The 16,123-nt window shown below is 36.6% G+C and overlaps 2 protein-coding genes across 5 annotated transcripts; one reads left to right on the forward strand and one right to left on the reverse strand.

Moving 5' to 3' along the window:
* Positions 1 to 1,665: 1,665 nt before the first annotated feature.
* On the reverse strand, positions 1,666 to 12,083 carry LOC113234463 (gastrula zinc finger protein xLCGF3.1-like). 3 transcript variants are annotated; one of them, XM_026469783.1, is made up of 2 exons: positions 12,025 to 12,083; positions 1,666 to 3,305 (listed from the first exon to the last, which is right to left on the reverse strand). In XM_026469783.1, the coding sequence occupies exon 2, from the start codon at positions 3,200 to 3,202 to the stop codon at positions 2,066 to 2,068; it is 1,137 nt and encodes a 378-aa protein (XP_026325568.1). In that variant the 5' UTR covers positions 3,203 to 3,305; positions 12,025 to 12,083; the 3' UTR covers positions 1,666 to 2,065. The 3 variants fall into 3 exon arrangements, with proteins under 3 accessions (XP_026325568.1, XP_026325566.1, XP_026325567.1); XM_026469781.1 differs by lacking the exon at positions 12,025 to 12,083 and adding an exon at positions 9,246 to 9,458; XM_026469782.1 differs by lacking the exon at positions 12,025 to 12,083 and adding an exon at positions 4,158 to 4,192.
* On the forward strand, positions 12,077 to 14,951 carry LOC113234464 (gastrula zinc finger protein XlCGF7.1-like). Of its 2 annotated transcripts, none has more exons than XM_026469785.1 (2): positions 12,077 to 12,170; positions 13,862 to 14,951. In XM_026469785.1, exon 2 carries the CDS (start codon positions 13,965 to 13,967, stop codon positions 14,934 to 14,936), a length of 972 nt encoding a protein of 323 aa, XP_026325570.1. In that variant the 5' UTR covers positions 12,077 to 12,170; positions 13,862 to 13,964; the 3' UTR covers positions 14,937 to 14,951. The 2 variants fall into 2 exon arrangements, with proteins under 2 accessions (XP_026325570.1, XP_026325569.1); XM_026469784.1 differs by lacking the exon at positions 12,077 to 12,170 and adding an exon at positions 12,268 to 12,333.
* The last annotated feature ends 1,172 nt before the right edge of the window (positions 14,952 to 16,123 follow it).

Below are 16,123 nucleotides of genomic sequence, written 5' to 3' on the forward strand. Positions count from 1 at the left end.
TTTTACAAATAAACTTACAGAACCTTTAGTGGTCTACTCTTGCTTTTCGCTATCAACACAACGTTGCAAGCTTTTTTAACTTAGAAGTCTATGCGCTTAAACGTTTTTCTAAACGATTTTGTAAGCTTCAAACTAAGAAGCGTTTAAAAAGCACGCTTTTTAAAACAAAGCGCAACGTTTTAACACTTGAAAAAATAAGCAGTTTTTCCCATCTCTACTTGTGGTTTATACGCGATTGCATCGATGAAATCGCGCGTTTGTATTGATGTTTGCTCAAAGGTTGCCGTGTGTAATCAAGATTTTAGAATCTTGATTACACTAATGGTATAAAACCTTCTACGTCATGCTTACTCACTTTTCATGTCTGATCTCCCGACCTTGGCATATTCTGTCGTACTGATAGTATCTCCGAATTTTGCTATTCGTTTTTCCACTGCTAATTACGTACTATTTCGTATTTAATATTTTTACATATTAACATTAATTGACAGATTTTGTTACCTATTCTTCCCTAGATCACCTATAAATTACTCTTCCTTTGATATGCAATCTTAGCAGTAGAAGCGTTTCCGCTTCAGACTGCTCTCATTTTGGCTCTTCATTTCAAATTCAAAATTGACTATTCGAATTTCGATGTTCTCTCTCTCGCTCTACCAAACGCTCGGCATTCTTGTACTACAATAAATATACGAAGTCTCTCCTTTTTGAAGCCCTACACCCGACCTTACTCCTACCGCGCTTACGCGCCTGCAGTTCCTCGACTGCCTCACGCTAAACCTGGTCTTCACGTTTACGCTCCTCCTACCTGGACTGTGTATCTCACCTTCACCAACCGAGTTTGGAGCGGCAGGAATGACTGAACGCGACGCTCAAGACGAAGTAGAACTCCACCTCCGAGTACAAAGTGATAAAATCCATTGCTGCACTACCGCCGCTGTCGATGCAGCCACTCACACACCGCCTCCGCGCCGAACCCGCTGCGCTCCGGCTCGGCACCTCCGCCCTCGGTTTCCAACCTTGGAGGTCGGAGGCCTCCAACTCCGTGTTTCCATCTTCTCCGATCTTCACCTTCATACTACACATACATTACACTCTACACCACGTCCCAACACACTCAGTTTTCCTTCCAACCCGACCTTATGGCTTTCTACCACCACACCATAATATAAAATTGACTATTTTTTTTAATGCTAATAGTAATGATTTCCTTGTATAGGAAGAAAAAAAATCGGAACAGCAGAAGTTGGTTAAATTTAATAAAATTATTTTTCATACAAAACGAACATTTTACTAAATTTAATGTTTTAATTTCATTTTACGAATCTGATTTTATTCTATTTTGTCCCGTTTACTTTCTTCCAATACAATAAAAGTAGTGTTCAGATTTTTTACTTCCCATAAAATAAAATCATACTTATAAGAAACTGAGTCTATTAGCATTAAAAAAATTAGTCAATTTTATTCGTTTTATATGAAAAATATTTTATGAAATTTTACAACTGTCCCGATTTTTTCGTCACTTACAATGAAGTGATCCCTTCATGAAAGTGAGTCGATTGGCACTAAAAAAAAATTTTGATCAATTTTATTCATTTTATTGACAACAACACGCTTGATCAAAAAATTGGCTATACCAAAATTGTTTTCACAAATAAAGACTTAATGGTTCCAAAGACAGTTTCATTGCATCTTCTAAGGATTTTGATTTCCCCATACTGTCCCATTTTAAAAAAGAAAATGTGTAAGGTTAGGTATGAACAGCCTGGATATAGAACCTATCGAGGACAGCGAAGGAAACGGCGGTTTAGGTAGGAAAAGGTGTATTATTACAGAGGAAAAACAAACAGTAAAAAACAGCAGAAGAAGAAAGCACAGACACAAGAAAGAGACGTAGAGAGAGAAAAGGTTGTGTTGAGGAGTCTGTCCACCTTTTCAATTGGATCTTAGAACAACGTTGCTGTGCTGTAGAAATACGTAGAGGTAACCAACCAGATGGATTATCCACAGATAATATTGCCATTCAATTCATATTAAGTATTTTTATTAGTTTCTTTTTATAGTAATATTAATATGTATTCTTAGCATGCGTTACTAAATGTCTCATAAGATGTGCTTTTCTAGCAAAACCTCTTTTGCAGTAAATACACTTGTGAGGTTTTTCTCCAGTATGGGTCATTCCATGCATTGTGGCATTATGTTTCGTTACAAAATATTTGCTGCAAACACCACACTTATAAGGTTTCTCTCCAGTATGGGTCATTGTATGCATATTAAGATGTTGTATTCTTATAAAACCTTTGTTGCAAATATCACATTTGAATGGCGCATCACCATTGTGCATCAATATATGCATCTTAAGATGTTGTGCTCTTGTAAAAGTTTTGCTGCAAATATCACACTTATGAGGTCTCTCTCCAGTATGCATAATTAAATGCGTCTTGAGATGTTGTATTCTTGTAAAACATTTGTTACACATATCACACTTATACCGAGACTCTCCAGTATGAGTCTTTATATGTTCTCTAAGCTGATATTTTGATGTATAACATCTGTGGCAAATGTCACACTTGAAAGGTTTTTCCCCAGTATGAGTCATCACATGCTTCTTGAGCAGAGAGTTTGTTGTAAAAGTTTTGTTGCAAAATTCACACTTGTTAGGTTTCTGTCCTGTGTGAGTCATTAAATGTCTACTAAGATCCGATTTTTTAGAAAGGGATCTGCCACAAGTGTCACATTTATAAGGTTTGTCTGCGTTGTGAGTTTTTGTATGTACTTTAAGCAGGTACTGTGTTTTATATCTTTTGCTACATATATCACACTTATATGGTACCTCACCAGTATGATCCATTACGTGCACTGCAAGATATTGTTTTCTTTTAAAACTTCTATGACAAATGTTACACTTATAGAGCTGTTTACATTGAGGATCTTTGGTCACTTTGTCAGATGTGTTCTGGATACAGGTTGTTTGAGATATGCCAGAATACTGCAAAACCACAGGTCCTATGGCCATTTCTTCCTTGATTTCATGATCTGCAAATATATTCCCATCCTTTGCTAAGTTTTCTTCGTTATAAAGATTTATAGGCTCTTGTTTGATGTCAATATTATTTTGTAAATTCAAGGTATTATCTGTCAAGTCTCCTGCCTCTTCCTTGATGCTGAATACATCTTTGATCTTAATTGAGTCTAGATTTGACATTATTATCAACAACACTAGTATTACTCTTCTAAGTGTAAAGGCATTTATATAATACAACGCTAGTTATTTGATGTGTTGATTTTATTCCCAATTCTCGTAGAGTCTGAAACAAATTATGGCTCAATAAATAACAACAAAAGATAGTGAGGGAAAAAGGAAGAATGCTCCCTTTCTCTATACTTTAAATGGGACAATGATTTTAAATATAATGCTGGAGGAGTATGGCGGCAAATAGCAAGAGATAGGGAGAAGTGGAAATCTCTGGAAATTTAAACTAAATATATGTCTTAGAACAAGCTGAAGTTACCGAGTTAACTTCACTTCACTTTACTTTTCATTTTTATATTATATTTATTACATAAAATGATGATTTTTGACAATGTCACGGTGGAAAGAAAAATTATCAGTAAACAAAAAAAAACCACCGAGTTCTATTATGACATTAACCGGTGTTGTTGGGTTGGTCCATGAAAGTACTCAGGTGAGAATCTAAAACAAAAACAGCACAAACATGTAACAAAGAACTATAGATAACATATACTATTTAACTGGATGAATTTACTTAGAGTAGAAATATAGAGAGGAAACACAAAAGTTAGAAGATTATTTATGTTAGTGGGGCGGGGGAATTTTGGAGGTAGCAAATTATAAAGCGGGACATAATCATTAGGGCAATTGAAAAAAAATGTGTTCCAAGCTACCGTCCTCTAGGCCACACTCGCAGAGTGACCTCGAACTCTGATTTTACGCAAAAAGCCAGGGTTCAAACAATTGCGTAAATGTACATAGGGCACACTATCAGTTTCCGGAACTGGCCACTTACATAAACAACATTTAAAAAGTAATTAGAACATTTGAAAATGGATCTCTTGGCTGTAGAATACAGTTTCTTTCATCTGACTGTCATTTGTTTTTACATTGTGACGTCATTTTAGAAATTGGTTGTTTACATCACCATGGATTTAACTCGTAAACATTTTCGTAGTATGATTTTCTGCGACTTTGAGTGTAATTTAACAGCTCAGCGGAGCTTCGCTCGGCTTCAAACTGCTGGCGATGAAGCACCATGCAAGACGACTATGCAGAATTCAAACGCGGTCGTGTAAATTTCAGTGACGAATTTCTTGATTCGATCGATTCTGTGCGCCGTATGATCAAAACAGACAGGCATGTGACATACCATGAGATTCGGACATCTTAAGGCATAAGCATGGGTCAAATACAATCAATACTACACAACATTTGAGTGTGAAAAAGCTGTGCTCTCGGTGGATCCCACACAATTTGACTGAGGCTCAAAAACCGGATCGCGTCACTAGATGCAATGACATGCTTACCAGATTCAACGAAGGGGCGTCAAATTTGGTGTGGGACATAGTAACAGATGACGAAACATGGATTTATAGTTACGATCCCAAAACAAAGCAGCAATCGAGCGTATGGGTCTTTCGAGATGAGCTGAAACCAACCAAAGTGGCGCGCGTGCAAATTGCCTCTAAGCGGATGATAGCTTCTTTTTTTAATAAAACTGGACACTTGGCCTACTGTTGCTTTGGAGAATCGTTGTACCGTGAATAGTGATTGATATACGACCATTTGTTTGCCGGCAGTTAGTGACCGTCAGGGTGGCTGGCCGCCTATCGCATCTAGTACTGAATGTATATTCAAGAATTGCTTACTATTTGCTACCTTTTCTAAATAATTGCTACCTTTGATATATTCTGAGAAATTAAAAAAATAATTGACCAGCCATTCTGACGTCAGGATGGCTGGTCACCACTTTGTTCAGCGTTAAGGGAGCAGATTTTCCAGAAGTATGTATTACCAATAATTGCTACCTATTTGCTACTTTCACGAATTAAAGGTATACGCTTCCTATCTACATTAGTTAAAAAAATATAAACGATTGAAAATGTTAAGAAGAAATGCCAACGCCTACCCTTTGTATTGTGGCAATAAAGCACTAAAAACTTTTGCTTTTTTTTAATTTAATCAGGCACTTCTGACAATTTAGAAGTTTAATTTATTCCCCAAATTACTCCTATCGGGAGGGGGGTGTTTGACACAGGAGACGAAATTTAAAAAAATATTTCAGAAACGAAAAATTCAACCTTGTGGATACAGTTGTATTCCTAGATATAAAGTTAGATGCTAAATTGTAATAGGGTCCACATATAAATAAATTAACAAAACGGCTCAGCTCTGCAGTGTACGCGATTAAAAAAATACGGAAATTTTCAGACGTCGAAACCGCTAGATTGGTTTACTTCAGTTACTTTCACAGTCTAACGACATACGGCATTTCGCTTTGGTGTAATGCCGCCGATATCAATAGAATCTTTGTCGTGCAGAAACGTTCTGTTAGGGCAGTTTACAATCTGGGCACCAGCGTATCTTTGAGAGATAAGTTTAAAGAAATTAACAATCTTACACACGTTACACGTCACAGTGCATTTTTGAAAATGTAATTTATGTTAGGAGGAATAGTAATTTCTTGAAAAATAGCGACAGACATAACATCAACACAAGAATAATAATAAACTAGCTGTTATTGATAGTCGTCTTCACAATGTCACATTCATTTAAGGGACAATGTATACGCTTCTATAACAAGATTCCAGTTGATATACAAAATTTGCTATGCACGAGGTTTAAAACTATAGTGAAACAAAAACTTTATAGGTACTAAAGGTTATTATTATTTCGATGGAGCCATAGCTTTTAAAAGAAGAAGAAAGGTTATTATACAACTTCTGTGTATTTGGATGACAAAAATCCGTGGTAGTAACCCGTTTAGCTCGATCTCTGATGTTTGAAAATAAAAGAAAAATATATTGTAAATGTTGAATGTATACAAATGTTATTTACGCGACCCCTAGAGTTTTTTGCACATTCTTCTCAGAGAAATGTGCCTTACGAATGAACAGTAGAGTTTAACCATGTGACGATTTCAAGTCTAAGGGCGCGTTCAAATTAGCTGCTGTTAGCCGCGCGGCGGCCGCGCGACTGTCGCGCTGCTGAAGTGCGACCAAATTTTTAGTGATGTTTTGTCTTTCGACTCAGTTACACGATGGATTTTGACGAAGAAACGTTTCACTTATTTTGATAAAACTGAAGAAAAAAAACATTAAAAAGAATACCAGAACGTATTAATATAATCGACAACGTATAATCGACGTTGTCGATCGACAACGAGAATTATAGACGTTTTCGAGTTGTTTGGGAGTGCTTATTGAGAATGTGGCATTAATTTCTAAATCCACGATGGTTGCCAAGAATTTTCAAAATTTCTTTTTGGTAATCCTTATGGGAATGGCATTTATATCTGAATACATGATGGCTAACACGACTTTTCTAAATGCAAGATGGCGGGCACGATTTCTCAAATAATGGCAAGCTGTTTTTCAAAAAAATGCAATATGGGTATCATTTTCGAGGTATTTGGGGATGCTCATTATGAATATGGCACTCATTTCTAAATCCAAGATGGCGGACACGATTTTTCGAATAATGGCAAGTTGGATATCGTTTTCGAGGTATTTGGGAGTGCTCATTACGAATATAGCACTTGTTTGTAAATCCAAGACGGCAGACACGATTTTTCAAAAAAATGCAATATGGGTATACTTTTCGAGGTATTTGGGGATGCTCATTACGAATATCGCCATCTTGGATTTTGAAATGCGAAAAGTCGTGTCAGCCACCATGTACAGCATGTGCCATTTCCATAAGGATTACCAAAAATAAATTTTTGAAAATTCTTGGCAACCATCTTGGATTTAGAAATTAATGCCACATTCTCAATTAGCACTCCCAAACAACTCGAAACTTCTATAATTCTCGTTGTTGATCGACAATGTCGTAGGCACCTTTAGAATCCGTTCGTTACCTTTATTTTGTCAAAATAATCAAAATGAATACTACTACTACTACTACTACTATTGTTTACGGGTTTATATGGGATTTTTACGTTTGTTTAACACTATTCTTCACACTTGTATTCAGAACCAAAAGGTATATAGTTAGGGGATCAGAGTTCTTGAGCACATACTTCACGTATAGATGTTAAAAATTACTCACAACCTGCTGTTTTTTCATTTGTAGTTTTAGTTTCAAAATAGTCAATAAATTTTAGACATAAATTTTCCCATGTCCTATTTTTCCAGTCGATTAGAATAACTGGCGGAACTGATATCCCATTGCAAGGTGTTGTTCTGCATTCTCTATAAATTCAACTCGATTTTCTTCCATCGTAGTTAATTTGAAAAATTAACATGTACACCTCACTAACCGTGATGCAACCGAGTGTGGCTTCAGCGCGGCCGTCGCGCGGCCGCCGCACGGCTGCAGCGCGGCTAACAGCGGCTAACTTGAACGCGCCCTAATAATGGTTACCTATGAAATAAAGATTTAACTGCCTCCATAGCCGAATGGTTACCATGACTGCCATGCAGAGGTCCCAGGTTCGATTCCCGCGTCGGAAAAAATATTTGTATGGCCTACATTTATTTCTCTCGTGAGTTTGGGCTTAATTAAAGTCAAATAATTACTAATCGTCATCGGACCACAGGGCACAGAATCTTGGTTGATCCCTAAAGTCTTTAAATAAAATCTCCCTCAGAATCAACACCTGACAAATTTTTGACAGCAGCAGTAGAGCTCCTTGTGAAAGAGTTTGTCCAGGGAAGTACTACCACCTTACCTATTTCTGCTGCCAAGCAGTAATATTGTGGATTTGCAGATTCTTCTTTCAGTGGATTCTGTCGTAATTTACCGGTCAATTTTTGAGTAAAAACGCATGTGTTCCTCAACTTAACATAGGCGAAATCATTGATTACTTCGATGGGGCCATAACTAAAGTACCCAGTACATAACATAAGGTACTGGGGTATTCTCAGAAGACCTCAATATCAGGATATCAACACCACTTGGTGACCACAACACAGTATTCCAGGTAGAATGCATGGGTATCAAGTTGGCTGCAGAACCAATAGAAATAAAGAGGAAGAGAAGAAAACCTTTACTTCTTCTTCTTCTCTTTAAAGAATTACTCCATTTGTATACTCTCTGACACCATGTCAATACTTCAAGCACTGAACAGCTATGACATAAACTCAGGGCTCATTTACAAATACCATCAAGCACTCATGGAGGTATGTACACACAAGCACGTAATTCTACAGTGGATTAAAGGACACAGCGGCTCACGTGGCAAAGACGCAGCAGACGAACTAGCTAGAAAAGGGTCGGAGACGGATGCTGTAGGGCCAGAACTCATAGTGTCCCTCCCCAACCAATGGTCAAGAACAACTATACTCAAAGGTACAAAATCTTTTCATAATAACACATGGACAACTCTTACTGTTTGTAGACAGGCGAGGGAAGCCCTCCCGACACTCAACGCCAGTCTATCTCGAAAATTAATCAAACTTAAAAGGCAAGACCTTCGCACTCTAACTGCCACCCAAACGGGTCATAGTCCATACAATAAACACCTTTTCAATTTAAGTATCAAAGACAGCCCTCTATGCAAAGCGTGCAAGGAGAGGGAGGAAACGGCCACCCGCATCCTACTACAGTGCTCCAGCTTGGCCAACTACAGGGCGAACTACCTTGGAGTGCAGAGGTCGCTCCCCGAAATCATCAGCAAACCGAGGAGGTGCCTGAGATTCCTGGAGGAGCTTGGGTGGCACAAGTAGGACCCTACACCCACCTCACGTAAAATAGGCACTTTGTCGTCGAGTTGCGAACACCAGCCCGTTGCACCAAGTACCAAGTAGCTTACCATCACGATTTGTTCGTCCCGTCAATAGTAATTATAAAAAAAACAAGGCAGCAACTCGTTACAGTCGTTGTAGTGTTTATTTTTGAAGCCTTATTCCATTTATGTTAATTCAATTTCGCTAAAAATTTCGATTACGTTAGTTATGATGCGGAGGAAAGAGTAGTTGATAAACTAAGGCATTCAACATTATTAACAGATTTTTTAAAAGCGATTTAACGAGTTTTTCAGGGTATTATAACGTACCAAATAGACACTTACCTTTTAAAGATTATCCTGTTTAGTATTCTATCAACATATTTCCCTCGAAGCAAAAACACGACCGATGTTTGGGTATGTAATACATTTAAAGCTGCTCCATTAATACATAAGTTTATGCTATAGTTCTAATCTTTCCCTAAACTTTTAATAAAGAGACCCGGTATGTCCACTTCCGTTATGTATTTTTAGTTTTAATATTTTATGAGCAAAATTGGCTTTTCTATTCATAATTAGAATTTTTATATTAATAATTTAATTTATTATTGATTAAAATGGTTTTTTTAGTAAACTTATAAAATTCTCTTTGATTCACATATTAGAAAATGCTTCGATTTATGTCAAAAACGATCATATTGATTTTTTTATCAAGAGTTTTGGCATTGGATATAAGTATTTTAAGCCATGTCTTCGTTTAATTATCGAGATCTACATAAAATATTTTCAATTGTGGTTCTACAACATTATGTTTTCACTTTCTCTTAAATGCATTAGTGAGCAGTTTCCTGCCTGTGCGGCAGACTGCCATGCAAGTAGTGAATGGGCCATTTCATAGCCCCACGTATGGAGTCTCGCAAGACGCATTGTAGGATTACAGGAAGGCTAACATGCTGCGACTACAATCATAATCCTGCATTACGTGGCCAACGGCAAGGCGGGCTGCAATGCAAGATAATGAATCCCCCCTTTTAGAGGAAAAGAGTTCCTAGTGGAGCAACTATACACACAATGTTTACAGTTTTTTTCACAAATAAATTTTTAGGTGAAGTATTATTTCGTTTTGACTTTAAATTAATTGTTACGTGTATATGCTGGTGGCTCTATAGCCAATGCTCACAAATAACTAAATGGTGCAAACATAGGGTCGTATTCCAGAACTCCACTCAATGCTCAAATCAGGATTTGAGTATGATTTCAAGGACTAGTAATCGTACTCAAGCCCTGAGTATGATTTTCAGTGCTCACTGCAATACTCAAGTCCTGACTTGAGTATGAGTTCAAGCACTGGAAATGCGACACTAATGACAAGGACTTGAGTATGATTTCTAATGCTCTAAATCATACTTAAGTCCTGACTTGAGCAGACTTCAGTATGATTTCAAGCACTGGAAATACGACCCTAAAGGCAATGACTTGAGTATGATTTTCAGTGCCTTAAATCATACTTAAGTCCTGACTTGAGCATTGAGTACAGTTCTGGATTACGACCCGAAACGTTGTTATTATCTATATGCCTATCAACAAAACAAAGCTTGTATTATTGAAACTACATAGATTTTAACTTAGAACTTTAAATTATAACATTCTAGTTGGTCAAAGTCAATTTATTCCATTGGTGAAATATTACACTTGAAAACGCCATTTTATAAGTTACTTCGAATGTAAGTTTTATACTTAGGAAATGATAATCTTAACATATACTTCGGAATCATATTGTAATGAAATCATATACCTACAGTTCCCCATAAAAGAATCGTTAACTGTAATGATCCAGTACATACAAACGTAAGCAAGCCGGAATCTGTATTTCAGGTGCAATTAGGTAACCACGGTTGTCTGATTTCACTCATCTGCTATGATAGGTCAAATTAATTTTTTTACCAAATCTTCCATGTCGTACGGATCTTGTAGGTCTTTCAACATCTGAAGCAATTGAGTATGATATTCATCATTGATATATTTTGATAAAGATCAAAATTGTCAAATGGTTCCATCGTAATCTTATAATTTTTTCGCCGATTATTATGTACTCAAGCGCAACCAGGACCTCACTCAAGTAAATACAGATTTTGACAACACTCAAGACAAGATTTTACAGTCGAGTACCGTTTAGGAAACAGTAAAACTCCGATTACAGATTCTACGCTTGAGTAGAGTAAAGTTCTGGAATAAAAACTCCGTTTGAAATCATACCCAAGTCCAAGTCAGGATTTGAGTATGATTCAAAGCATTAGAAATCATACTCAAGTCCTCAAATTCAAGTCCAGTCAAGTCAAGTTGAGCAGACTTGAGTATGATTTCAAGCATTGGAAATACGACTCTAATGGCAAGGACTTGAGTATGATTTTCAGTGCTCACTGCAATACTCAAGTCCTGACTTGAGTATTGAGTTGAGTTCTGGAATACGACCCTTTAAATTGGCGAATTAACTTCGCAAAAGTCTGGCAACACTGATACCGCGTCTCATCGGTCTGTGTCGTTGTTAAAAAGTCAGGAAAGATTAAACTGTAATAATAATGGAGCAGCGTTAAATATATTATAATACATTCCCAAACATCAGTCGTGTTTTTACTTCGAAGGAAATATGTTGATATTATAGAATACTAAACAGGATAATCTTTAAAAGGTAAGTGTCTATTTGGTACGTTATAATACGCCGAAAAACTCGTAAAATCGCTTTAAAAATTTATATAATTTTTTTTTAATTTATTAAATTTATAATTATAATGTTGAATGCCTTAGTTTATCAACTACTCTGTCCTCTGCGTCATAACTACCGTAATCGAAATTTTTAGCGAAATTGAATTAACATAAATGGAATGGATTCAAAAATATTATTGAAATAAACACTGCAACGAATTGCTGCCTTGTTTTTTTTTTATAATATCTAGTGACGCGACGAACAAGTCGTGCGCGTGGTGGTAAGCTTCACGCCAAAACAGATGCAGTGTCCTCAGAGCGTTAAATCGCCAATGTCCGAGACGCACTGCCATTGCGCCCGTCACCCTGAGACATAAGTTTATCAAGTCCCATGTGCCTTTAATTTCACCAGCACACTTACCCTTCAAAACCGAAACAGTAATACTGATCTTCTCTTCTTCTTTTAAACGTTATGGCCCCATCGAAGTGATCAATGATTTCGCCAATGTCCAGTTGAGGAACACACGCGTTTTTAGCCGCAGAAATTTTTTTTGGCGGCATAAATAGGTAAGTTGGCAGTACTTCCCTGGACAAACTCTCACAAGGAGCTCTGGTGCTACAGTTTCAGTCTAGTTTTTCATTTTTCCTTAAGGTGCCAATATCTCAAGCCAAGTTTTATATGGATATGGCTCCGTTGCTTGAAGTCAGTACTAATTAATTAATTGTGGTGGTAAGTAACGGCACACCTTGACTTTGCTCAACTTTTTCAAACATTTTTTATCTACTCATCTCGATTCCAGTAAGTATATAAATTTCATCATTATTATCAAGATTATTCCACTAATTAAGAAAAGAACCCTACAAAAACGGAATATCATTTCAGAGAACAGTCGGTGGATAAAGGCCTTGCAATATAGTACAGAACCATCCAGAGTAATCCACAGTGGGTGGTTGATTTGGTCAATATAGCAAGGAAATATCTTATACTAGCTTTTAGACTGCGTTCTGGTCACATTCCAACTAATAAATTCTTTCATATGATGGGTTTTAAACCATCCCCATTGTGAAGTACTTGCAATAAAATAGAGGATCTGTATCATGTATTGGTGGAATGGAAATGTAACCCTGAGTACAATGGATACAATGTTTGGGAATATAAGTTTATGCAATGAACAAATTAATTGTTGACTCAGAGAGCCTGTATGCATTGGAGCTCTAAACAAACTACAAGTTTTTGAACATGTCCCTTGAGTAGAGAACCCAGTATTCCTCTCATTAGGCTGACATAGTCACTCAAGGTGGCTAAAGCCTCAATAAAAAATAGATTAAAAAAAACGAAAAAAATCTACACATTTAGACGTCTCATTGCTGGGCATGGGTATCCTCTCAAGCGAGTATTTAGGCCACAGTATGGCAATGGCCATTATGCTATGGTATGGTGTGGTGGGCCGGTGTCTGCAATTCGACGTCCAGACGTTGCATGATTTCGTGCATTTTCCTGGGATTGCGCCTTGGTCTCGCGCAGCAATTACTCCTCTGCGGGAATTGACAGCGGTAAACGGGTGGCGGAGGTGAAAGGTGAGCGATTCGCACGGCCTGGGTTTGCACCTTGGTCACGCACTGCTTTCACTCCCCAAACCTGGAGGCGGACGGGGGAAAGGTAGTCCCTACGCGGGGCGGAAGACGAGCAATGTACACGGCCTGGGGTTCGCCTTGGTCACACGCAACAAATTGCTCTCAAGAGCCCCTCACCCAGCGGAGGTTCTTACAGTTGTAAGTTCCAGCGAGTGTACTGCTCGCTCCGGCTGGCGGCCTTTTATAATCTCGTATATATATCTATAAATTCGTGTCACATGTTTGCACTGTCTTTTGTTTTGGATTCTCACCTGAGTACTTCTATGGTCCAACCCATCCACACCAGTTAATGTCACAATAGAACTCAGTGCTTATTTTGTTTACGTGTAATTTTTCTTTCTATCGTGACATTGGCAAAAATCATCATTCTATGTAATGATGGAGCCATAAAAATAAAAAGTGAAATGAAGTTAATTCGGTAACTTCAGCTTGTCCAAAGGCATAGATCTAGTTTACATTTCCAGAGATTTCCACTTCTCCCTACCTCTTGCTATTTGCCTCCATGCTCCTCCAGCATTATATTTAAAATCATCTTCCCGTGTAAAATGTGGAGAAAGGGAGCTTTCTTCCTTTTTCCCCTCTCTATCTTTTGTTGTTATTTATTGAGCCATAATTTGTTTCAGACTCTACGAGAATTGGGAATAAAATCATCACATCAAATAACTAGCATTGTATTATATAAATGCTTTTACACTTAGAAGAGTAATACTACTGTTGTTGATAACAATGTCAAATATAGACTCAATTAATATCAAAGATGAATTCAGCATCAAGGAAGAGGCAGAAGATTTGACAGATAATACCTTGAATTTACAAAATAATATTGACATCAAACACGAGCCTATAAATCTTTATAAGGAAGAAAACTTAGCAGAGGATGGGAATATATTTGCAGATCATGAAATCAAGGAGGAAATGGCCATAGGACCTGTGGTTTTGCAGTATTCTGGCATATCTCAAACAACCTGTGTCCAGAACACATGTGACAAAGTGACCAAAGATTCTCAATCTAAACTGGAGCTCTATAAGTGTAACATTTGCCATAGAAGTTTTAAAAGAAAACAAAATCTTAAATTGCATGTAATGGGTCATACTGCTGAGGTACCATATAAGTGTGATATATGTAGCAAAAGATATAAAACACAGTATCTGCTTAAAGTACATACAAAAACTCACAATGCAGACAAACCTTATAAATGTGATACTTGTGGCAGATCCCTTACCAAAAAATCCTCTCTTAATGTACATTTAATGATTCACACTGGACAGAAACCTAATAAGTGTGATGTTTGCAACAAAACTTTTACAAAAAACTCCCTGCTCAAGAAGCATGTGATGACTCATACTGGGGAAAAACCGTTCAAATGTGATAGTTGCCACAGATGTTATACAACAAAACCTCAGCTTAGAGAACATATAAAGACTCATACTGGAGAGTCTCCATATAAGTGTGATACATGTAACAAATTTTTTACAAGAATACAACATCTTAAGACGCATATGATGACCCATACTGGAGATAAACCTTATAAGTGTGGTATTTGCGACATATATTTTGTTACGAAATATAATGCCACAACGCATGCAATGCTCCATACTGGAGAAAAACCCCACAAGTGTAATTACTGTAAAAAAGGTTTTGTTAGAAAAACACAGCTTATGAGACATTTAGTGACGCATGCTAAGAATACATATTAATATTATTATAAAAAGAAACTAATAAAAATACTTAATATGAATTGAACGACAATATTATCTGTGAATAGTCCATCCTGGTTGGTTATACATTGTTCTGAAATCCCATTGAAAAGGTTTTATATCCAGGCTGTTCACACCTTACCCTAAACATTTTCTTAGAGAAAGGTATACAGAATGTTTTTTTAAATGGAACAGTTTGGGGAAACTGTTGTAGGAACCATTAAGTCTTTTTTTTGTGAAAACAATTTTGGTATAGTCAATTATTTGATCAAGCGTGTTGTCCATAAAATGAATAAAATTGATCTAAATTTTTTGTGCCAATTGGCTCCGTTTCATCATTTCATTGTACGAGACAACTGAAGTTGGCTAAAGTTCATAAAATATTTTTTTGTTACAAACTGAATAAAATAGACTAATTTTTTTTTAATGCTAATAGACTCAGTTTCTTATAAGTATGATTTTATTTTATGGGAAGTAAAAAATCTGAACACTTGCTTTTATTGTATTGGAAGAAAATAATCGGGACCGCAGAAGTCGATCGTTCGAAAATGGACCACCAGGTGGCGCTACTTGGAGCGTACGAACATTCTGTTGCTAATTTTTGTAAAATTATTCATAAACAAATTATTCAGGACAGGGAGACAAAAAGCTACCACCGCTTGGCATGAACTACGGCGCGACTAGTACTGAGAATATTAAAAAAAATTGAAATTGCATTTAGGCCGTTACCTTTTCTGATGTTCTTGGTTCAGATAAGGTAGCTCAAGCTTTTATGATTTGATACGTCTTTTTTACGAACTTTGTTTTCCAAGATTAAGAATTAAAATTAATTATAGACCGAAAAAACTACTCTGGCTTACAAAAGGTCTTAAAAACGCTGTAAAACAAAACGATAGTTATATTTAAAATACAGGAAATCAACTTCTAACAAAAAAATAAACATAAATGAATTTAGAATATATAATAATATCTTAAGAAATTGTATCCTAAAAGCTCAAAAAATCAATAGTAATATTTATATACACACACAATAATAAAACCAAAATTGTAAAGCAACATGGAATACAATTTGATCTACAATCACGAACAATATTCATAAAAAATGACATTAAACACATACGACTTAATAACATGACATACTCAAACCCAGTTGACATTTGCAATATTTTTAATAATTATTTTATTGA

This window comes from Hyposmocoma kahamanoa, unplaced genomic scaffold, assembly GCF_003589595.1.
Source record: "Hyposmocoma kahamanoa isolate Upper Pololo Valley unplaced genomic scaffold, ASM358959v1 84, whole genome shotgun sequence".
In the NCBI taxonomy this organism is placed as follows: Eukaryota; Metazoa; Arthropoda; class Insecta; order Lepidoptera; family Cosmopterigidae; genus Hyposmocoma; species Hyposmocoma kahamanoa.

Coding starts and splice junctions, on each gene's coding strand:
- LOC113234463 (XM_026469783.1), bottom strand. CDS start 3,202: ATGTCAAATCTAGACTCAATTAAGATCAAAGATGTATTCAGCATCAAG.
- LOC113234464 (XM_026469785.1), top strand. CDS start 13,965: ATGTCAAATATAGACTCAATTAATATCAAAGATGAATTCAGCATCAAG.